This window comes from Ahaetulla prasina, chromosome 3 (genome assembly GCF_028640845.1).
Source record: "Ahaetulla prasina isolate Xishuangbanna chromosome 3, ASM2864084v1, whole genome shotgun sequence".
NCBI classification, from domain to species: Eukaryota; Metazoa; Chordata; class Lepidosauria; order Squamata; family Colubridae; genus Ahaetulla; species Ahaetulla prasina.
In genome coordinates this window covers 123957812-123982806 of record NC_080541.1, presented here as the reverse complement: position 1 = coordinate 123982806, position 24995 = coordinate 123957812, and the positions used below count along the sequence as shown (strand labels likewise).

Here is a 24995-nt window from a genome sequence, read left to right as displayed (position 1 = left end):
GCTGAGTCGCACGACCATCAGAGGTTTTTTTTTAAAAAAAACTTTTAAATGAATTTTTGTTTGGCTGAAAAAATGCTTTTAAAAGTAAAAAAACACAAAACTCTGATGATCGTGCGGCTCAGCTGGGATCATCAGAGCCTTTTAAAAGCATTTTTTCCTACAACCTCTTCAGCCAGAGGTTGTAAAAAAATGCTTTTAAAAGGCTCTGATGATCCTAGTTGAGTTGCCTGATCATCAGAGGCTTTTTTCCTTTTAATGGCAAAAAAAATGTTTTTAAAAGAGAAAACAAAAGCCTCTGATGATCAGGCAACTCAGCTGGGATCATCAGAGCCTTTTAAAAGCATTTTTAACAACCTTTTCGGCCGAAGAGGTTGTAGAAAAAATGCTTTTAAAAGTAAAAAACAAACACCCACCCAGTCAAATTAACCCCCCCACCCCCCAAACCATGCCCACAGAACTGGTGCCCTTGGGCACTCCAAGAATAGGCAATTCTTAATATTTCACCTGCTAAACAACATGCATACCTCCCGAGAAAGTTGATTATTTTCTCTTTCAGAACTATTAGTAGTTGTCAGAAGCCAATTCTGAATCTTCTTGAACACATCCTCAGGTATCACCCTTAATGGAAGCAAGTGACATATCAAATTAAGACCTCAGGTCAGCTCTCACTTTTTAGTCCAAAGATTCCTACCTTTAAAATTCAAAATGGTCTAAACACCTCCCCCCACCTCCAATTCTGTGCCAGGCAGAAAATACCACCCATGCTTTAAGCTGAAGTCATAATCTCTAAGGCACAAGTACATGTAAAATCCAATTTTGAGAGCAGAAGGATGGAAAAGGAGAGAGCTAGACAATAATCTTTTTCTTGCTATCTATGCCAATTTATCTGAATTACTTCTTTACCAACTGCTGTGAAAAAGGTGCTTTTTCCAAAATGCAACTGTGATTTCTTGGTTTTTTTTCCTTTGAAAACATTTTGCTTCTCATCTAAGACGCTTCTTCGGTTATAACTGAATGGTGGGGAATTGAAGGATTTATATTCTTTGCAGTCATCTGGTCGTTAGCACTATGAGAGTTGGTCATTAGATCTCTGAGGGTGACTGCGGGCACTTGGAGGTTTATCTGTATCCTCAGAGTCATTTGAGTGACTCTGAGAGTCACCTGAGTGTAAATGGGTGTGGAACCTACTTAGGACTGCTGAAAGGACTGCACTGTAAACAGGAGATAGGAAGTGTTGTATCACTCCCCTCCTGTTGAGATAGGGCTGTTCAGTTTCAATATAGAAGTCCTCTTTAACCCCTTTTCAAACCAGTGGTCCTCTCTGTCCAGCATGTGAACTTTGCTGTCTTCAAATGAATGAACCTTCTCTTTCAGATGCAAATGAGCTGCTGAATCCTTTCCTGATGAGTTTGTTCTCCGGTGTTGTGCCATGCATTTGTGAAGAGGTTGTTTTGTTTTTCCCAATGTACAGGTCTGCACATATCTTGCTGCATTGCACTGCATATACCACATTGTTCTATTTGTGTCTGGAAGTTTTGTCCCTGGGGTGAAAACATTTCTGCCATATTGTATTCCTGGGTTTAAAGTGTCCACGTATGTTGTGTTGGTTGAAAATCCTCCTCAGCTTTTCAGATATTTCTGTAACATATGGAATGATAACATTGTTCCATTTGTTGTTGTCTTCTTTGTCTGTCATGAAGGGGCTCCTATAGATCTTTCTGTGCATTTGATGAAGGCCCAGTTAGGATAGCCATAAGTTCTAATGCCTTCCTTGATGTGTATTTATTCTTTCACATTCTGGACAGAGAGTTCCAAACGGTAACAAGATAGGACGGAGATCCTCAGCACTGATAGCAATACACTACCTATAGTGTAGTCCCATTATAGAACAACAAAACTATTGAAATTAAAGTATCTATGACTTGATTCATAAAAAATGTCTTGCTTAGGAGCTGTCTGGGAGTATGGGCATATGAATGTGTGTTGAGTCTATGAGAATAGGAGCTGGAAAATAATCTGAGGTTAAGTCATGAAAGACATTATATACCATAGTGACCACCTTGAACTGAGCCCAGAAAGTATAAACTAGTGCTGCTATTTCAGTAACAAGGTGTTATAGCATTAGAAACAGTATTTGCTGCTTATTGCTTATACTTCCATTGGACTTCAGCTGCAATTTCTGGAACATTTTCAAGAGTTGCCTGACAAAGAATATAATTGAAGCATGAAGTTTTTATTTATTTTGTATGCCATAGAAAAATGCAGCACAGTGCATAAAATTCATAGAAACAACATATAAAATGTGTATCAAAATTTAAAATGCACGAGGTTACTCATCAAAATAATACATTCAACAAGTTACCAGAATGTTCTAAGAGAAGAAAAACAAACAACTCTGAAAACGATAGAAGCTTACCGGCAAGGTGCAAATGTCCTAAGCTTTCGTTCTTGTAAAGTCTCAGGAGTACCAGTAATTTTCAGCAGATCTTCCAATTGGGCCAGCCAGTCAGAAACAGCTTGGAAAAAATTTATCCAGTCAGTTTCATACAATCCCTTCTTCTGCTTGCTGGATAACAATTTGAAAGTCCACTCTTCCAAACTGTTCAGTAGAGTTATTACAATTTTGGCAGATCCTGGAGAAAAGAAATTATATCTCTATCTCTATAAAGAAATGGAGCAGGATAGAAGAAATTACCTCCCAACCAACCTGGATTAAATATATTTTGTCTCTCATAGCAGCCAGATTCATATACTTTATCATATATTTAATTTTTTTAGTTTTAGAATTAGTTATATTTTTTTTGGATGGAACAAGCCAATGACATAAAAAGGCATGAAACAGCACACTCTTATCAATAATTAGCTTTTCTTGGAGGATATTTTTCAAACAAGTAGTGGATGTGAACTAACAATCCAACCTTTTGTTTTCCATAAGACCTGCTGCCAATATTTATTGCCACAGATATTTTTTTTAATTTATATGGATTTAGTTCTGTTTTACTCAAAAGATTGTACATGTCAGCTATACTATATATTTGTCTTTAGTTTTAATTTTAAATAAATCCTCATCTGCGGAACATATTGATCTCCGAAAAAGTCTTTTAAAAAATACTGACCGTTTCTTACCATTTTCCCCATTAACTCTTGTACAATACTGTTCAATGAGATGACTGCAGTCTTTATTGATTTCTTCCAGCATTTTCGACTCAACTGGCCTCTTGCCCTGGAGATCTTTGTGACGGCCATGCAAAGCAACTCCCAGATCAACCCACTGCTTCTGCAGTTTGGTAGCTGTCTTGAGGGGCTCTTGTCTCAACAGAAGCACATCCCCCCCATACTGGCTCAATTCATCATTTAACATCTGAAAGAAAAAGCAATAAATGTATTTGTTGTCTGAAAGATTTCCCATTAAAAAAAACCACTACAGCTTTCTCCTTCCCTAAACTGATAATCTTAGGAGCAAATATTAGCTATCATATGATACACTTTTAACTCTATTGTTGTCCTGTGATTGAACTGCATTTTTAAACTCATAGCTGGAAGAGAAGCTGCTTAGACAAGCTTACTTTTCCTACTTACTCTTGCAAATTGTGAACAAAAAATTGTCTGCTCTTACTCCAATTAGACCAGGGGTGTCAAACTTGATTTCACTGAGGGCCGCATCAGTGTTGTGTTTGACCTCAGGGTGCTGGGATGGGTGTGGCCAAGGTGGGCATGGCCAGTTTGATGTCACTCGTGTCACGGGTGCCTGTGGTGGCCTGAACACTCTGCCAGCGAAAACGGAGTCCCGAGCTCTGTTTTTGGCTGCAACGGCTTCCTGCAACTCTTTGCCAGCAAAAACAAGCTCGGGATGGCCGCACATGGCCCACCCGAGCTCCATTTTCGCTGGCAGTGGCACCACAGGCCAGTCCTTTGTTGTTTTCAGGGCCAGATCTAAGCACCCTGTGGGCCAGGTCTGGTCTACAGGCCTTAAGTTTGACAATTGTTATGCTTGTTTTCCGCTTTTGTTTTAGGAGGCACCCAATATTGGGTGCCTCAGATACCTAATCCTCATTAATATGCAGCCTTGCCTTGTTGATACCTAAAATAAACCCCAGAAGTGAAGAGGGAAAGAAAGGTGGAAGCAGGGGTGAAATCCAGCAGGTTCTGTCAGGTTCTGGAGAACCGGTACCGGAAGTTTTGAATAGTTCAGAGAACCGGCAAATACCACCTCTGACTGGCCCCAAAGTGGGGTGGGAATGGAGATTTTGCAATATCCTTTCCCTGCCACGTCTACCAAGCCACACCCATAGAACCAGTAGGGAAAAAATTTGAATTTCACCCCTGGGTGGAAGGTCTATGAAACCTGACCAATGAAAATACAATGGAGTCATTGTATTTTCATTGGTCAGGTTTCATAGACCTTCCATCCAGGGGTGAAATTTTTGAATCCCAGAGATTTTCCCCACTACTCAGGCTCACTGCAGCTCATTGGGGAAGGCCCTCTGGCACTGTAAGTAATTAACGGGAATAGTTTTAATAAATGGTATTCTGTTTATTGCAGTCCTGCTTAAGGAGAAGTCTATAAATAAATACATGAAACAAGAAAACCCTTACCTTTTCCCAAACCTTGAGATCCACTAGGATTTGTTCTAACAAAGTAGCTCCTTTTTCAAAATTATAAGTTCCTTTTCCACTACAAAAGCAAGAACAGAAAGTTGGAAATTTGTAACCAAAAATACAAATCATTCTAATATGTATCTAAACCTTTATGCATATCATGCAGTCTGCAATGTGTTTACATTACTCACTTCCCAGTAGTTAACTGAACCATGGTTTATTTAACTACACATAGTCCTCATTTAGCCACTGCCTCATTTAGTGATCATTCATAGTTACAATGGAAAACTACAGCATTGTCTATACAGAACAGAAGGACAGTGCAGAGATCCCTTAGTTCAGGGGGGGATGTAATTTGGATTGTTTAGACATCTCACCGTATCATTGATATAAAAATTGAAAAGAAGAGGGAGGAAAGAAATCCCTGTTTTACCTCCTTTTGAGTTTTAGATGACTTTGACATAAACCCTTGCGTATGTTTTAAAGAGTGGTATTGGTGTGTAGGGCACCAACGGAGAAGCCTACAGTGAACTGATAGGGCTTTCTGCTTCTCCCATAATTTGGTCCTGGATATAGAATCAAAAGTTGCCTAAAGATCTATGGAGGCAGCATAAAATGATACTACACTGTTGGTTGAAATTTTTTTTGAACAAGTGCAGTAGACCAACCATTGATGTTTGGACTACTGCACTTGTCTCTACTTTCTCTAAAACCAATCTGCTCTTCCACCACCAGATTTCCCTGATCCAGCCAATCCTTAAACTTATTGAAGATGTTCTTAGCATAAAGTTTATGTTGGGCAGGCTAATCTCTCATTTCACTTTCCCTTCTTAAAGACTGGAATTATAATTGTCAGGCCATAAAGCAAAGAAAGAAAGGAACATTTATCAAACTCACAGAACATGATTTTGGAAGTAATTGAGCCAACCCGTCAAACCATTCTGAATACTCCTTGTCCTTTCTCTTGTAATTTCTTCAACTTGCTCCACCTGTACAACAGTTTCTCTCAAAAGTTGCCGGAATTCTTGTGTCCAGTGCTGTAGATTAGAAAGATCAGTAGAATCCTAAGTGTGTTGGAAGAAAAGAAGAGGAAGAATCTTATGAGTAAATCATATTATTAAGGCATAAATATCAAAGCAATCATTTTAAAAGCCATTCTTTATGATTTACATCTACATTGTGAACAGATTATTTAGTTATGTATTATTGACTTGACTTGATTTGGTGTCACTCAACTCCAAAGAAACTTCAAAGTCTTCATAACCTCACAGTTCATCCCACTGTGATCCTGGAGTAAATTAGACAGATGTTTCACTCATAATAGCTCAAATATAGACAAAAAATAGGGACAAACATTATTACCAGTTTTCAGATTCTAGCAATTTTGCCATATTTTATCTAGGCAATATATGAGAGGTGACATATTCAAGGAAAAGGCTGCTTGTGCAAAATAAAATGAGAGTTTTAAGAAGCAATATTAATTGTGCTACCCAGCAACTGAAACACTTTCTAGTCTACAGATACTAGACATATACAAGTCATAGTAGCATATTATACTTACTGATATTCATTATTTAACCCTTAAATAATATTTGATTCATTTATATACTCTGATATTATGCTGGAAGGGATATATTGCCTTACAATGCAGATAATTTGATGTGATTTCATCAAATTTAGTTGTTTTTTGGTATCAGAGATAAAAGTGCAAATTGCTTTTCTTTTTCTAATGTTTGAATTTTTACCAGTTAATACTATACTACTAAAAGGTGCTGAATATACCTACCATTTTCTTCTAGTACAATAAGCTATATAGATTGGAGAGCATAAGCACAATATCACCTCTTAAAGTTGGTACCATTGGTTCATTACCCTGATCTCATCAGATGACATTTTATAGTAAATTAATTGGAATATTCCTGACTAACAGAGGGCAGAATGGATTTCATTAAAAGTGAAGAGTGAGATCTAAAACAATCTTACATGTATGTAAGAAATTTTTTGTTACTAAAGGAAAGCTTTCTTTACAGATAAAAAATATCATATACAAAATCCATCTGATGCAAAAAACAATACTAAAATGATAATAGTTTCAAAACTCTGAGGCTATTGTTTGTGTAGTATCTTGTGTACCACATATGGAGCTGTCAAAAAAAAACTTATCCTGCATGCAAATATGAATGTTGAGGTAAACCTTATTTATTTATTCAGATTTGTATGCTGCTATAATCAGGAAACTGAGTGTAGAACAAGGAAGCTAACTAACAGAAAGACTTTATTCATGCAGCTTAATTATATTTTGTTCATCATAAGTTACATCATTTTCCCCATTAATGGATAATACATCCTCAAGTAGCTGTACCTGTGATGCCAACAGCATTATGAAGTGTCTCATCCCTTTGACCCAAACCTTTTCACTGTCGTACATTCTCCGAGCCAGTATCAGCTTGTTCTTTTCAACTACCTGAAAATACATATTATAAGATTATCAAGGAGTTTGGAAGGAGAAAAATAAGTATAGATGAAGATGGTATTACCCACATAGTCAACAGCATGGTTTTTTTATCAGAAGTTCAAAAGGGACTTTCCAGCAATTTAGTGAAATAGAAATGGTCCTTACTCAATTATCATAGATTAATTGAATCAGATCAGGTTTAAAATGTGCTATTCAATAAAGTTTGGTAGCAAATTTCTTAGTAAAGGAACTATAAATTGCATGTACTCTCTTTGCAATGGCATTCTCTCACCTTGTACAGGAATATCCTATCTGCCATCTTAACCAATTTTAAGCCAACATTTTAAAATTATTTCTGTTCTCTCTTCTATCTGCAGGACTGAAGCTTGCTCTTAGGAATGATGACAGCCAGGAAAAGCACCTTGGGATTCAGTAATTGTCTGCATTACATTTGGGTGCAGTGACCACAATGAAATACTTCCTATCAGCGAGACATTATTTTATTCAAATCATATAATTTCAATAAATTTTTGGACTTGTACAGTTTTTGTCTAGACCAAGTTTTGCACTTTCTCTTTGATATGTTTATGTCAGTATTTCAGGATGAAATACACAAGATTACCGTATTTTTCGGAGTATAAGATGCACCAGAGTATAAGATGCACCTTAGTTTTTGGGGAAGAAAATCATTGAATTAATCATTTAGCTAACACAAATCACAAAATGTTATCACAGAAACGCTCATGAAAGATGGAAGGTGAAATGGCAAAAGGACTAGAATGTATCTTTCTTCCAAGCTCTATCCATGAATGGTATTGTGATCTCAGATGTGAAGGCAGACCTGTAAATCAAATAATACAATATTTCCCCTCTTTCCTTTTCCTAGTATGATATTTTTATGAAGTAAGAAACTGCTTCCTTCTTTCTGTTGCAGATATTGCATTCATGCCATTTGCAATTTGCCACAGCTACAGAGAAACAGATTGGGACCATAATTTCACAAATGCCCACCTTCAGAATGGTGCAAGTTCAGGTCCATCTGCTCTAATGTGTGTCCATGAAAATCTATTTAGAATTAAACCTCAGACTTGGAATTAGGGTTCCAGTCAAATCTACTGGCTTCCTCCAACCTTCACTGGTTATTCAGTTGTCCTTCGTGCCAGATGGAAAGGCAAAGGATCCTTAGAACAGAATGGCTAGCGAGCCCATTCATACATCTTTGTCTCCAGAACCCACTCTACTCCACTTTACTTTTCAGTAAAGCTTCACTTTGTGACACTTTGTCCTTTTCTTGGAAAGAACCAACACACAGCAGCAAGAATGCTCTATGCACACAAGGGGAAAGATGCTTTAATTCCCATAATGAATGACTGGCTGCAAAAGTGATGGAGTTAACAGAGATGGCTAAACTGACTGCTTGAATTAAAGAAAAGAATACAACTAACTTGGTTTCCACTTGGAAACAGCTTCTAGACTTTGTGGTCGAGGTGGAAAAGAATGAAATTTTGACTTTGGCTTTTGCTGATTAGATGGCTTTGTTGTTGTAGATATGGCTAGTATATATTACTATATAAAAGCAAAAAGTTGAGGTTGTATGTTATTACCTTATTTTACTGCCTAAAAAGAGTCGAAAGTCAGTGCTTTCTTTCTTTTTCCCCTTTTCCTCTACACTTTTTCTTCTTCCTTTTCCTCCCTTGCTTTGAAATTATTTTCATTTGTCTTTGTATTTTACATTTTGATAAACTAATAAAAAATTTAAATACTCAGAATGAACCAACATACATGCACCCAAAGTAGTATTCTTTGCTCTGAATTGGGTACTGAGCTTGAGGCAACAGATCTATTTATCTAGCCTCCTGAAATGATTGAGCTGTCTTTTGAAGTCATGTATTTCATTTGGAATTAATTATCTTTCCCATTTCACAAATTACACAATATTATTTTTCAATTTCAGTTCCAAAGTAATTTATTTATTTGTCATATTTAAGAATTGCCTATCTCCCACAGTGAGGGACTTGGGGGGAGTCATAAGTTCTTTGCCTGTTCTCATTAATTACAGATTAATATCTGTCAATCCCCCTGTGTTATATCATTTATTCTATCACGTCTTATGCTACAGACCAAAAAATTAGGGATAAGAGAAGTAGTTACAAAATATCTAATGTTATCCAAATCTTGGGTAATTGTCGCATATATAATTTGGTTGTAGACTCAAATGACAAAATATTTCTTCTACACTGGGTAATCAAAGACCTCCAAAGAAAAGAAAGAAAAAATACTGAACTCTTCTGAGGTTTTTGCTGCTTGAGCCATTGCATGAGTTCTGCAATCAGCAAAGTTAACTGTTCCACTATAAAAGCATTTGAGGCAAGAATGGATATAGCTTTCTAGAGTGGGACAAAAAACTATTTAACATAACCAACCAATTAAATAACTGCCCACCTATGCCATTCTTTCAAAATCCCCAGAAGTAAAAGATACATATTGCATGATTTATAGAACTGTAACAAATCTTTGTGGTAGACAATTTTTGATGCATAACATGTTTTTTTAAAAATTTTGCTTCCCCATCACTCTTTCCCTCCAAAATGTTTGTTTGTGCTTCACTTAAGGTGGGAATGGAGAGCATCATACATTACCAACAATGTTATAAATACTAAAGATAGTTGCCTGTGAAATTTAATCACAGGACACATTGCATTTCATAATAATATAATTTTTTAAATTGTTTCTTTCTAATGTTGATTAAAGTAGTGTGTGTATATATATAGCTTAAGGAAATGTTTGCTGATATATTAAAATAATATAAATTTATTTTTTACATTTTAGTTAGAGAGAGCTGAGCTATAAACACTTAAAAATAGTTACTTTAAATGTAATCTGTCATTTTTATCCCATATTGTAAGGTGAAAATAATGATTTTCATCAATAGTTGTTCCGAGGGTAAATGAAATACACATTTATAACTAATTTTATGCACTCAAAAAGTATCAGAAATGAAAAAAGAATAAATGGGGAAAACTATTGATTAGATTTCAAGAATTTGTAGGCAAAAGTACTAAAAGGAAATTACATTAAGAAGAAATTATTGTACTTTATCAAATGCTATCACACAGTATCTGTTTCAACAGATACCTTTAAAGCTATATCATATGTGGCACTGCTCCAAAGTTCTTTTTCTAGTGTTAATTGATGAATCTGAGCCTCCAGTCTTGCCCTCTGCAATTCGTACAGCTCACGATATTCCTCTAAAAGACTAAGGACATGAGAAAGAGATTGGGACCATAATTTCACAAATGCCCACCTTCAGAATGGTGCAAGTTCAAGTCCATCTGCTCTAATGTGTGTCCATGAAAATCTATTTAGAATTAAACCTCAGACTTGGAATTAGGGTTCCAGTCAAATCTACTGGCTTCCTCCAACCTTCACTGGTTATTCAGTTGTCCTTCGTGCCAGATGGAAAGGCAAGGATCCTTAGAACAGAATGGCTAGCGAGCCCATTCATACATCTTTGTCTCCAGAACCCACTCTACTCCACTTTACTTTTCAGTAAAGCTTCACTTTGTGACACTTTGTCCTTATCTTGGAAAGAACCAACACACAGCAGCAAGAATGCTCTATGCACACAAGTGGAAAGATGCTTTAATTCGATAATGAATGATTGGCTGCAAAGCTGATGGAGTTAACAGAGATGGCTAAACTGACTGCTTGAATTAAAGAAAAGAATACAACTAACTTGGTTTCACTTGGAAACAGCTTCTAGACTTTGTGGTTGAGGTGGAAAAGAATGAAATTTTGACTTTAGCTTTTGCTGATTAGATGGCTTTTGTTGTTGTAGATATGGCTAGTATATATTACTATATAAAAGCAAAAAGTTGAGGTTGTATGTTATTACCTTATTTTACTGCCTAAAAAGAGTCGAAAGTCAGTGCTTTCTTTCTTTTTCCCCTTTTCCTCTACACTTTTTCTTCTTCCTTTTCCTCCTTTGCTTTGGAATTATTTTCATTTGTCTTTGTATTTACATTTTGATAAACTAATAAAAATTTAAATACCCAGAATGAACCAACATACATGCACCCAAAGAAGTATTCTTTGCTCTGAATTGGGTACTGAGCTTGAGGCAACAGATCTATTTATCTAGCCTCCTGGAATGATTCAGCTGTCTTTAGAAGCCATGTATTTCATTTGGAATTAATTATCTTTCCCATTTCACAAATTACACAATATTATTTTTCAATTTCAGTTCGAAAGTAATTTATTTATTTGTCATATTTAAGAATCGCCTATCTCCACAGTGAGGGACTTGGGGAGTCATAGGTTCTTTGCCTGTTCTCATTAATTACAGATTAATATCTGTCAATCCCATGTGTTATATCATTTATTCTATCATGTCTTATGCTACAGACCAAAAATTAGGATAAGAGAAGTAGTTACAAAATATCTAATGTTATCCAAATCTTGGGTAATTGTCACATATATAGTTTGGTTGTAGACTCAAATGACAAAATATTTCTTCTACACTGGGTAATCAAAGACCTCCAAAAAAGATTTGTATTTACATTCACAAGTTAGAACCAGAAAAAGTCTCAAGACTGAAAGAAGAGATCCATTGGCCAAGTGCATCTTTTACCCACGCTGCATTATATAAAGAAATCAAACATTTCTAAACCTTTCCCAAGAACTGATTGGATGTTAGCTTCTGAATCCTTAGAGTTAGTAGTGGAAGTGGAGCTTTGACACCAAGAGGTGTCACTGAAGAAGTTCTGAAAAAAGGGGGACTTCCGGGTGGCTCCACCTCTTCGCTGAGCCCTAATTAAAGGGGCTCCGCACTGAACATCGTAAGCCAGGAAAAGCCGGCTTTAATCTTTTTCCCTGGATGAAAGGGGGAAGATAAGAGCTGCAGGAATGTTGGTAGACCTCCCAGAGGCTTTGTTTTAATTAAGCAGAGCCCTGAGGGTCGAGTCCCATAAATATTCCTGCCATTCTCCGACTTCAGTGCGTGTCTGCAAAAGCAGGAAAAGAAGAAAGTGTCCATCTCTGCTACTTGTCTTATCTTTATGGATCTCTTTAAGCAGACGGAATGAATGCAAGCGGACAATTATTGGATTGCAAGTATTTTTGATTTCCTGACTTCTACCTTCTAAAAAGAGAATTTTTTTCCTTTGTTTTAATTGACTCTTAAAGATGGCGCCTGAGCAGGGAGTGAAAGTATGAATGGAATTTTAAACAGTCTGTGCAACTAAGAAGATAAGAAATGTTATGTGTGGATTTTAATGAAGTGAACTGAGCTCTCCTATACTTAAAGGGAAAGAGAAGTTTCTAGACTTATATTTTGTGAATTTTAAAACTGAAATGGCTACTAAACCACCTAAGACTGGGGGCAGAAGGGTTCTGAACCAGCTTTAGAAGATCTGATTAAAGAGCAAGGAAAGTGTCTGAAGAAAGGTTTAAGGAGATTATGGATAATAATGAGAAAATAAGAGAAGAAATAAAGAGAATAATAAAAAATAAGAGAAGATATCTTGATGGCTTTTCAAGGTTTGGCAAAAGACTGGAGGTGGTGGAGGAGGAGGTGCAAGAAATTGTTCAGTCAAATCAACAAATAGAAAATAGAATGGGGGGAATGCAAATCAAATTGGATAAAAATGAAGATCAAGTGGTGGTGATGCAGTATAGAATGATGGAAGGAGCTCTGAGAATTAGAGGTTTGAATGAGGAAAGGGAAGATTTAAAAAATTTTATCAGAAGCTCTGGCTGAATTTATTGAACTTGATCCACAAGAGGTTGCTTATCAAATTGACAAAATTTATAGAGTTAATTCTTGGATTGCTAGGCAAAAGAAACTTCCTAGAGACATTGTGGTTTATTTTTTGAAAAGAACAGTGAGGAATCAAATTTTAAACAGTCTGTGCAACTAAGAAGATAAGAAATGTTATGTGTGGATTTTAATGAAGTGAACTGAGCTCTCCTATACTTAAAGGGAAAGAAGTTTCTAGACTTATATTTTGTGAATTTTAAAACTGAAATGGCTACTAAACCACCTAAGACTGGGGGCAGAAGGGTTCTGAACCAGCTTTAGAAGATCTGATTAAAGAGCAAGGAAAGTGTCTGAAGAAAGGTTTAAGGAGATTATGGATAATAATGAGAAAATAAGAGAAGAAATAAAGAGAATAATAAAAAATAAGAAGATATCTTGATGGCTTTTCAAGGTTTGGCAAAAGACTGGAGGTGGAGGAGGAGGTGCAAGAAATTGTTCAGTCAAATCAACAAATAGAAAATAGAATGGGGGGAATGCAAATCAAATTGGATAAAAATGAAGATCAAGTGGTGGTGATGCAGTATAGAATGATGGAAGGAGCTCTGAGAATTAGAGGTTTGAATGAGGAGAAAGGGAAGATTTAAAAAAATTTTTATCAGAAGCTCTGGCTGAATTTATTGAACTTGATCCACAAGAGGTTGCTTATCAAATTGACAAAATTTATAGAGTTAATTCTTGGATTGCTAGGCAAAAGAAACTTCCTAGAGACATTGTGGTTTATTTTTTGAAAAGAACAGTGAGGAATCAAATTTTGCAAGTTGCTTTTCAGAAAAACTTGAAAATAGGGAACAGGAGTTGAAGGTTTTGAAAGAGATTCCTCCCAAGATGTTAAGGGATAGAAAGGACTTTACATTTTTACAAGAACTTAAGAAATACCAGATTCAATTTAGATGGGAGGTTCCAGTTGGCTTGACAGTGTATTATCAAGGAAGGAGATATCGTATTGACACAGTGCTTAAGGCCAAAGATTTTCTTCTACAGTGCTGAAATTTGAAATAGAAATAATAGAAAAAGAATTCAAGAGACTCAAATGACAAAATATTTCTTCTACACTGGGTAATCAAAGACCTCCAAAGAAAAGAAAGAAAGAAAGAAAGAAAGAAAAGAAAGAAAGAAAGAAAGAAAAGAATACAACTAACTTGGTTTCCACTTGGAAACAGCTTCTAGACTTTGTGGTTGAGGTGGAAAAGAATGAAATTTTGACTTTAGCTTTTGCTGATTAGATGGCTTTGTTGTTGTAGATATGGCTAGTATATATTACTATATAAAAGCAAAAAGTTGAGGTTGTATGTTATTACCTTATTTTACTGCCTAAAAAGAGTCGAAAGTCAGTGCTTTCTTTCTTTTTCCCCTTTTCCTCTACACTTTTTCTTCTTCCTTTTCCTCCTTTGCTTTGAAATTATTTTCATTTGTCTTTGTATTTTACATTTTGATAAACTAATAAAAAATTTAAATACTCAGAATGAACCAACATACATGCACCCAAAGAAGTATTCTTTGCTCTGAATTGGGTACTGAGCTTGAGGCAACAGATCTATTTATCTAGCCTCCTGAAATGATTGAGCTGTCTTTTGAAGCCATGTATTTCATTTGGAATTAATTATCTTTCCCATTTCACAAATTACACAATATTATTTTTCAATTTCAGTTCCAAAGTAATTTATTTATTTGTCATATTTAAGAATCGCCTATCTCCCACAGTGAGGGACTTGGGGGGAGTCATAGGTTCTTTGCCTGTTCTCATTAATTACAGATTAATATCTGTCAATCCCCATGTGTTATATCATTTATTCTATCATGTCTTATGCTACAGACCAAAAAATTAGGGATAAGAGAAGTAGTTACAAAATATCTAATGTTATCCAAATCTTGGGTAATTGTCACATATATAATTTGGTTGTAGACTCAAATGACAAAATATTTCTTCTACACTGGGTAATCAAAGACCTCCAAAGAAAAGAATACAACTAACTTGGTTTCCACTTGGAAACAGCTTCTAGACTTTGTGGTCGAGGTGGAAAAGAATGAAATTTTGACTTTGGCTTTTGCTGATTAGATGGCTTTGTTGTTGTAGATATGGCTAGTATATATTACTATATAAAAGCAAAAAGTTGAGGTTGTATGTTATTACCTTATTTTACTGCCTAAAAGAGTCGAAAGTCAGTGCTTTCTTTCTTTTCCCTTTTCCTCTACACTTTTCTTCTTCCTTTTCCTAGTATGACATTTTATGAAGTAAGAAACTGCTTCCTTCTTTCTGTTGCAGATATTGCATTCATGCCATTTGCAATTTGCCACAGCTACAGAGAAACAGATTGGGACCATAATTTCACGAATGCCCACCTTCAGAATGGTGCAAGTTCAAGTCCATCTGCTCTAATGTGTGTCCATGAAAATCTGTTCAGAATTAAACCTCAGACTTGGAATTAGGGTTCCAGTCAAATCTACTGGCTTCCTCCAACCTTCACTGGTTATTCAGTTGTCCTTCGTGCCAGATGGAAAGGCAAAGGATCCTTAGAACAGAATGGCTAGCGAGCCCATTCATACATCTTTGTCTCCAGAACCCACTCTACTCCACTTTACTTTTCAGTAAAGCTTCACTTTGTGACACTTTGTCCTTATCTTGGAAAGAACCAACACACAGCAGCAAGAATGCTCTATGCACACAAGTGGAAAGATGCTTTAATTCCGATAATGAATGATTGGCTGCAAAAGCTGATGGAGTTAACAGAGATGGCTAAACTGACTGCTTGAATTAAAGAAAAGAATACAACTAACTTGGTTTCCACTTGGAAACAGCTTCTAGACTTTGTGGTTGAGGTGGAAAAGAATGAAATTTTGACTTTAGCTTTTGCTGATTAGATGGCTTTGTTGTTGTAGATATGGCTAGTATATATTACTATATAAAAGCAAAAAGTTGAGGTTGTATGTTATTACCTTATTTTACTGCCTAAAAAGAGTCGAAAGTCAGTGCTTTCTTTCTTTTTCCCCTTTTCCTCTACACTTTTCTTCTTCCTTTTCCTAGTATGACATTTTTATGAAGTAAGAAACTGCTTCCTTCTTTCTGTTGCAGATATTGCATTCATGCCATTTGCAATTTGCCACAGCTACAGAGAAACAGATTGGGACCATAATTTCACGAATGCCCACCTTCAGAATGGTGCAAGTTCAAGTCCATCTGCTCTAATGTGTGTCCATGAAAATCTGTTCAGAATTAAACCTCAGACTTGGAATTAGGGTTCCAGTCAAATCTACTGGCTTCCTCCAACCTTCACTGGTTATTCAGTTGTCCTTCGTGCCAGATGGAAAGGCAAAGGATCCTTAGAACAGAATGGCTAGCGAGCCCATTCATACATCTTTGTCTCCAGAACCCACTCTACTCCACTTTACTTTTCAGTAAAGCTTCACTTTGTGACACTTTGTCCTTATCTTGGAAAGAACCAACACACAGCAGCAAGAATGCTCTATGCACACAAGTGGAAAGATGCTTTAATTCCGATAATGAATGATTGGCTGCAAAAGCTGATGGAGTTAACAGAGATGGCTAAACTGACTGCTTGAATTAAAGAAAAGAATACAACTAACTTGGTTTCCACTTGGAAACAGCTTCTAGACTTTGTGGTTGAGGTGGAAAAGAATGAAATTTTGACTTTAGCTTTTGCTGATTAGATGGCTTTGTTGTTGTAGATATGGCTAGTATATATTACTATATAAAAGCAAAAAGTTGAGGTTGTATGTTATTACCTTATTTTACTGCCTAAAAAGAGTCGAAAGTCAGTGCTTTCTTTCTTTTTCCCCTTTTCCTCTACACTTTTTCTTCTTCCTTTTCCTCCTTTGCTTTGAAATTATTTTCATTTGTCTTTGTATTTTACATTTTGATAAACTAATAAAAAATTTAAATACTCAGAATGAACCAACATACATGCACCCAAAGAAGTATTCTTTGCTCTGAATTGGGTACTGAGCTTGAGGCAACAGATCTATTTATCTAGCCTCCTGAAATGATTGAGCTGTCTTTTGAAGCCATGTATTTCATTTGGAATTAATTATCTTTCCCATTTCACAAATTACACAATATTATTTTTCAATTTCAGTTCCAAAGTAATTTATTTATTTGTCATATTTAAGAATCGCCTATCTCCCACAGTGAGGGACTTGGGGGGAGTCATAGGTTCTTTGCCTGTTCTCATTAATTACAGATTAATATCTGTCAATCCCCATGTGTTATATCATTTATTCTATCATGTCTTATGCTACAGACCAAAAAATTAGGGATAAGAGAAGTAGTTACAAAATATCTAATGTTATCCAAATCTTGGGTAATTGTCACATATATAGTTTGGTTGTAGACTCAAATGACAAAATATTTCTTCTACACTGGGTAATCAAAGACCTCCAAAGAAAAGAAAAGAAAGAAAGAAAAAGAAAGAAAAAAATGCACGGTCACTCACGCCCTCGTGACGTCTCGCCTGGATTACTGCAATGCTCTCTACATGGGGCTCCCCTTGAGGGGCATCCGGAGGCTTCAGTTGGTCCAGAACGCGGCTGCGCGGGTGATAGAGGGAGCCCCGTGTTACACCTATCCTGCGCAGACTGCACTGGCTACCTGTGGCCTTCCGGGTGCGCTTCAAGGTGTTGGTGACAATCTTTAAAGCGCTCCATGGCATAGGGCCGGGCTATTTACGGGACCGCCTACTGCTTCCAAATACCTCTCACCGACCCGTGCGCTCCCACAGAGAGGGACTCCTCAGGGTGCCGTCAGCTAGGCAGTGCCGTCTGGCGACACCCAGGGGAAGGGCCTTCTCTGTGGGGGCTCCGCCTCTCTGGAACGAACTCCCCAGGACTTCGTCAACTTCCGGACCTCCAACCTTTCGTCGCGAGCTTAAACCGCACTTATTCATCTGCGCGGGACTGGATTAGATTTTAAAGTTATTGGTTTTAAGGGGTTTTTTATTATTTATATTGTTTTTAAATTAGGCAATAGAATAAGTTTTTTAATTGTTGTTTTTTAATTTGTATTTATATGTATTTTAACTGCCTGTGAACCGCCCTGAGTCCTTAGGGAGATAGGGCGGTATATAAATTTGAAAAATAAAAATAAAAAAATAAATAATAAAAATAAAACTCTTCTGAGGTTTTTGCTGCTTGAGCCATTGCATGAGTTCTGCAATCAGCAAAGTTAACTGTTCCACTATAAAAGCATTTGAGGCAAGAATGGATATAGCTTTCTAGAGTGGGACAAAAAACTATTTAACATAACCAACCAATTAAATAACTGTCCACCTATGCCATTCTTTCAAAATCCCCAGAAGTAAAAGATATATATTGCATGATTTACAGAACTGTAACAAATCTTTGTGGTAGACAATTTTTGATGCATAACATGTTTTTTTTAAAAATTTGCTTCCCCATCACTCTTCCCCCCCAAAATGTTTGTTTGTGCTTCACTTAAGGTGGGAATGGAGAGCATCATACATTACCAACAATGTTATAAATACCAAAGATAGTTGCCTGTGAAATTTAATCACAGGACAAATTGCATTTCATAATAATATAATTTTTTTTATTGTTTCTTTCTAATGTTGATTAAAGTAGTGTGTGTATATATATAGCTGAGACCTTAAGGAAATGTTTGCTGATATATTAAAATAATATAAATTTATTTTTTACATTTTAGTTAGAGAGAGCTGAGCTATAAACACTTAAAAATAGTTACTTTAAATGAAATCTGTCATTTTTATCCCATATTGTAAGGTGAAAATAATGATTTTCATCAATAGTTGTTCCGAGGGTAAATGAAATACACATTTGTAACTAATTTTATGCACTCAAAAAGTATCAGAAATGAAAAAAGAATAAATGGGGAAAACTATTGATTAGATTTCAAGAATTTGTAGGCAAAAGTACTAAAAGGAAATTACATTAAGAAGAAATTATTGTACTTTATCAAATGCTATCACACAGTATCTGTTTCAACAGATACCTTTAAAGCTATATCATATGTGGCACTGCTCCAAAGTTCTTTTTCTAGTGTTAATTGATGAATCTGAGCCTCCAGTCTTGCCCTCTGCAATTCGTATAGCTCACGATATTCCTCTAAAAGACTAAGGACATGAGAAAGAGATATAAAACACACTCTACAATTCACCTTATTAATGTACCATCTATTATTTGCAGAATATTCAAAACAATTATTTTATGTAATCTAATAATAATAAATAATTTTACTGAACTTGCGCGCCAACTCACTCTTAATGACTCTGGGGATCTCAGAACAATCAAAACAAAAAAATTACAATAAAACTAATATGGCAATATGTTGTTTTTTTTAAAAAGGTGGCCAGAATGACAGACCAGATTTAAAACCTGATTAGGTCACAAACTAAAAGACACAAACAATGAATATAATCAAAATCATGATCTGGTATATTTGCAATCTTTATTTGCTAAATAATGAGTTTTAGTCATATTTTCACAATTCTGGATGTACTGTCTAATCAAGGGAAATCCACAAAAAGATTTGTATTTACATTCACAAGTTAGAACCAGAAAAAGTCTCAAGACTGAAAGAAGAGATCCATTGGCCAAGTATATCTTTTACCCACGCTGCATTATATAAAGAAATCAAACATTTCTAAACCTTTCCCAAGAACTGATTGGATGTTAGCTTCTGAATCCTTAGAGTTAGTAGTGGAAGTGGAGCTTTGACACCAAGAGGTGTCACTGAAGAAGTTCTGAAAAAAGTTACTGATCTTCCAAAGTCCACTTTTTATTGCTCTTGCACAAATTGCACAGATTTCTGAATGTTTTCCAAATTATATTATCCCACCCTGCACTCAGAAATTCTGTTCCCCAGTCTCAAATTCTACAATGATTAACCGTGCCATCAATATAATCAAAGACTCACTTTGCATTCATCTCAGACTCCCTTACTGCTCTTGCTAGGTCCTGATAGGCTTTTTCGGCTTCAAAGGTGATTCTGTGGTCATGTTCTCGGATAGTATTTAGTTCCCTGTGGTAAGGACAGATATTCAGAGGCTTTCAACAATCACAGTTTTCATTCACAAAATGAAACAGAAGCAATGATCGGGATCTAAACCTTGTCAACTGTCCTATAGCTTGCTTGAAGTGGAATAACTCATCAGTAATGTGTTTATCCATTACTCTCTGGGCCATCATTTCTCTGTAGAGAGTCCTCATCTGTCTAGGAATTCGTTCTAGCAATTCCACATATCTTTGTCTGTAAGATAGAAACAAATAAAAGGGAGAAAATACTTACTTTTCTTGAGCATGTTTGCATATAATTTAAAAGGAGGGTTTTTTTTTAGAAATCTGGGAAATTATAAATAGAGAAGGAACATTTGTACATAAAACTATACAGAACTAAGTTATTTAAAAATTCAAGAAAGGTTTAGATGATACAATGGAACTCATTTATCTGTTGACATTCCTTCCCGTTGATATCCTAGAAAAGGTATTGTTCTAGGCTTTATCCATTTCACACAATACACCCTATGTTACACACTTTTGAATTAATCTTACACCAGTAATCAAAAGACTTACTGTATAACACTGTCATATTTGACTGTGAATATATTTTGTATTATACAACTCCATACCTAAGTTTAGAGAGGAGTTCTCCTCGCTCTGCACAATCCACACTGACTTGTCGAATGATTTCATGAAACACAATATTGTAGATGTTTTGTTCCACCTTCATCACCTCCAGGATATTGTGCATCTTGGGAAAGATATGTGGAAACTATGAAGATTTTTGTAGAACTAGATATAAAATGGTTATTTACCATTTAAATGGGTTAGGAGAAAGAAATAACAACTTTGAAATATATTTAACATTTTAATATCATTTTTATTCTAGTTGGGTGATTGTTGAATTACTCATGGGAGAGATCCTGCTGATCATGCCACTCGCAACTATTCAATGGAAGACAGAATTTTGTTACGGCTGAATAGTCAAAATATCCTAAAGAACTACATCTGAATTTTTTTTGAAAAAAAGAGATTTTGACCTTTAATTTTAATGAACCTATTGAATACTATAGTAAAACTCAGCTGACTGTTTCTGAATTGCCCATCCCTCCAGGGACAAAGACAAATTACAGACTAACCAGAATCAATATTTCTCTTATTGCATAAGTCAGTTGCATAGGATTTAACTTTTAATGCTGTTCCTCCGTAAATATAAGATGTTGCCAAATGCCCAAACCATGATCAAGTGACCACAGGGACACTGCGATGATCTTAAATATGAGGACAGGTCATAAGTCTCATTTTCAGTGCAATTGTAACTTAAAATTGTTGCTAAATAAATGGTCATAAGTCTATGTATTGCTGCAGAAGTATCAGGAAAATTCTTACTTGTGAAAGCCCTGTTACACCAACATTCTCATCATTTGTTCCAGCCTTTTCCAGCATGGTATCCATCACTTTCATCAGCTGGAGAACCTCCAACCTCCCAGAGGGCTTCCTATTAAAGCAAAGGAGAAGAAATTGCCCAATAATAACACACAAAACTGAAGAATTCTGAATGTAAGTACAGTATATAAGTGTTGCTTACATAGATGGAAAAACCCGCAGCCTGTTTTCCTCATCTTCAAGCAGAGTTGTATATTTACTGCAGGAAGTAAAAATAAGATAAACGGTTTGGTTTTTATTGCAGGGTTAAATGGCACGTTAATTTTAAATATTTTTTGAAACTATATAACTAGAACGTTATAACAGATGAAGTTGAATGCATTGGTAGTGCAATTATTAATTAATTACTGTATTAAATTAGCACAATTTACACCACTTTTAAAAAATAGATATAAATAATGCCTATAAGAAAGTTATACTGACTGTATGCAAAGCTCTGATAGATTTGTACTTTTAATATGTCCTAAGGACTTTTGCCCATGGGGAAAAAAAATTCCTATACTTTGAAAGAAGTATGATAATATTCTCCAGAATATCAAAAAAGATCTGAAAACCAAACAAAAATAATGAAATGACAAGGAATAGATGACAGAATACTTTTAATGACTTGTAAAAAGTTAAATCAATCAAATTCTATATTAAGCAGCTAAGTGCAAGTGCCCTTTGGAGAGATTTGTAATGAGAAGAATGAAGTATCATGTAGTCATAATTGACTTACAATAAATATACTTATTAACTTACATAAATTGAGAAATACAGCCAAGTAAGTTAGCCTTACAGCACCTGATGAGAGGTGAGGCCAAATTTAATAGGAAAGGGGAAGGAATATTGGGGGAAGGAATACTGAACACTTTCTTTCTTACTTCTCCAAATATATTTTTATTCCAGTTTAACTCTAGTATCAGAAAGAACCCACAGGTTTCAAAGATTTCCCATCCTCTAGCATAATCCTCTGTTATTAAGGTGTGATTTCTTAATTGGTGTGCCAAGATATACACAAAACTATTTAAAATAAATGCAACGTTTGTTTGGGGAAAATATCCAAGCATCCCCCCCCCCAATATTGGGACGCAATATTGTGTCCCTGTCTATATTCATGTTTACATTCACCCATTCTGCATCATTGCCTTGGTCACTGCAGGCATGTGTTCTCCAGCCATTAAAATTTTGCCCATCAATGGGCTAATTCACACCAATTTCATTATACTAACCATTAATGAAGGATTCAGTTTTACTTTCAGGTTCTGAAAGACTTTGGAAACTGTGGATGAGGCAACTCATGAACTAGATAGCAAAGGAATGAATTTTTGCCTAGGTTCAGATGCTCTTGATTTTATCCTACTTAATAGGTACAAAAGCATATAATAGTACTCACTCATCATAATATTCCAAACCTAGGACACCTCTGTTCTTTACAACATGAAATTCCTCTGGAACAAAGGTGTCTGCTACATTTGCTGTCTAAAAACAGAACAAATTAAAAGAGAGTACATGAGGCAGACAATAAACATTCACAAGTTCCCCCAAAGATAGAATTGACTTTTATAGATATGCATAAAAATGCTTCCTGACATTTTTTAGTGTGTTGCTTACTTACGTTTTAAATAAGTTTTATGAGGAAAAAAACTACTTTTTTGTAAAAGTACATACTAGGAGACATTAGTAAAATCTGATTGTGTGTCTTCTCACAGGGAAACAACTTGGGGGAACTGGAAAACCGCCTTAATGGCAGTTTATTTAATCCAGATTTTTTAAAAACCAATTGATAAATCATGTCTGCCTGAAATCATGGTTTTCACTAACAAATAAGCACTCTGCTTGCCTGTATGGTACAATAGACTAGGCACAGGAAAACCCAACTACTCTGTCTTCAGCCACAGAAGTTCACTGGGAGAGTCTGGGCCATTCTGTCTTTCTTAGCCTACCTTACTTCACAGTATTACTGTTCTGGGGAAAAATAGGAAGAAAGACTGACATGTATGGCATCTTGAGCTCCTGAATGAAAGGTGAGATAAAACAGCTATTTGAAGTCCAAATGACATGTTATAGTTTTAACAGAATGTGACTACAGATTTGAAACCTGACTAAATGCAAATGTACAAAAAGAGTAGTGTTTTTGACAACTGGCCCTAACATTTCAAATACATGCTCTCCTGGTCCTATAAATGCTTAGTGCTCAGTCCAAATTCTGTCATACTTCCAGAGTTCTGAAAGTTGTGAAATATTGTCAAATTTTAATCCTGTGCTTAATACTATCAAGGTTTTGGCAAAAAGGCAGACTCACAGGCTTAGTTGCATTTGCATCATGCTTCAAACTTTTATGAGGTACAGCACCCGAGGAAGGAAACCTTGATCCTTTTTGAGAGATGATATCATACAGAAAAGAGACATCCCTTAACACACAGAATGAAAACAACAGCTTAATTGGGGAAACTGCTACAGAACCACTAAACTACTCTCTCACCTCTGAAACTCAGAAGACTACTAACATATGAACATCTAAAGGCACAGTCTGCAACTACCATGCTAATTTCCTAGTACTCTCAGTCAAAATTCTTGCCTGCTAGCCAACCTGACTATTAATAGGTCCCCATCACACACACACACACACACACACACACACACACACACACACACACACACACAAAGGGACACGGTGGCTCAGGGGCTAGGACGTTGAGCTTGTCGATCGAAAGGTCGGCAGCTCAGCGGTTCGAATCCCTAGTGCTGCCGTGTAACGGGGTGAGCTCCCGTTACTTGTCCCAGCTTCTGCCAACCTAGCCATTTCGAAAGCACGTAAAAATGCAAGTAGAAAAAATAGGGACCACCTCTGGTGGGAAGGTAACAGCGTTCCGTGCGCCTTTGGCGTTGAGTCATGCCGGCCACATGACCACAGAGACGTCTTCGGACAGCGCTGGCTCTTCGGCTTTGAAACGAAGATGAGCACTGCCCCCTAGAGTCGGCAACGACTAGCATGTATGTGCGAGGGGAACCTTTACCTTTATCACACACAAAATTGCTTTATTTCTGGTAGCAATGTTTTCTGAAAACACGTTCCTGTCTTAAGAAAGATTTTATTATGCCTTTCAGAATGAACTCTTAATTATCCCCCTTTATTTTCATTTTTACTTGTCTATTTTCTCAGATGTTCAGCTCTCTATTTTCCTATTCTTGATTGAAAACTTCAGTTCATGGTCTCAAACACTGACTAGATTCATTCAGTATATTATGCAACTACTAGATTTGCACATTATATTAAAATATGATTAGCAAACCATATGTTATGCAAACCCAGATAATGTAGCTTTTGGTCCAGTTGGTTGGACAACCGTATAAGCATGAGAAATATGCAGAAATGCAAACCAATGATACCACTGAATCCTTTCTGCAGATTTGCCTCCCTTATTTATATAATTCAACATGCTTTGTAGTTTTTTCAGCATTCTCAATGCTACAGAAGTTTTACAAAGGGACAGCTAATATGTCAATAATTTTAACTGAACATTTTCTAGTATTCTATCTTATTACCTTCCAGCTCCAGTCAAGCAGACAGGATGCTGTATCAGGTATTGAAATTTATTTCTACGAATGGGATGTTGCCAGACTCCATCAGCTGTACGGATGCAACCCTAAAAAAGAGGGGAAAAAAGATCAATTCATACTTAAAAATATCTGGATAGTCCTGGGATA

General features: G+C 36.1%; 1 protein-coding gene across 1 annotated transcript in view; it reads right to left on the bottom strand.

The window, feature by feature from the left end:
* The window catches only part of AXDND1 (axonemal dynein light chain domain containing 1), a 51337-nt gene that overhangs the window by 18850 nt on the left and 7492 nt on the right, over nt 1-24995 (bottom strand). The window contains exons 4-18 of the mRNA XM_058177227.1: nt 24834-24934; nt 23590-23698; nt 22681-22766; nt 21448-21504; nt 21249-21357; nt 20489-20610; nt 19969-20109; nt 19777-19881; nt 18853-18973; nt 6962-7063; nt 5497-5663; nt 4597-4675; nt 3127-3361; nt 2417-2633; nt 525-618 (exon numbers count right to left, since the gene is read on the bottom strand). Coding sequence (XP_058033210.1) covers nt 525-618; nt 2417-2633; nt 3127-3361; nt 4597-4675; nt 5497-5663; nt 6962-7063; nt 18853-18973; nt 19777-19881; nt 19969-20109; nt 20489-20610; nt 21249-21357; nt 21448-21504; nt 22681-22766; nt 23590-23698; nt 24834-24934 — 1845 coding nt within the window. The remainder of the gene's footprint in view (nt 1-524; nt 619-2416; nt 2634-3126; nt 3362-4596; nt 4676-5496; nt 5664-6961; nt 7064-18852; nt 18974-19776; nt 19882-19968; nt 20110-20488; nt 20611-21248; nt 21358-21447; nt 21505-22680; nt 22767-23589; nt 23699-24833; nt 24935-24995) is intronic.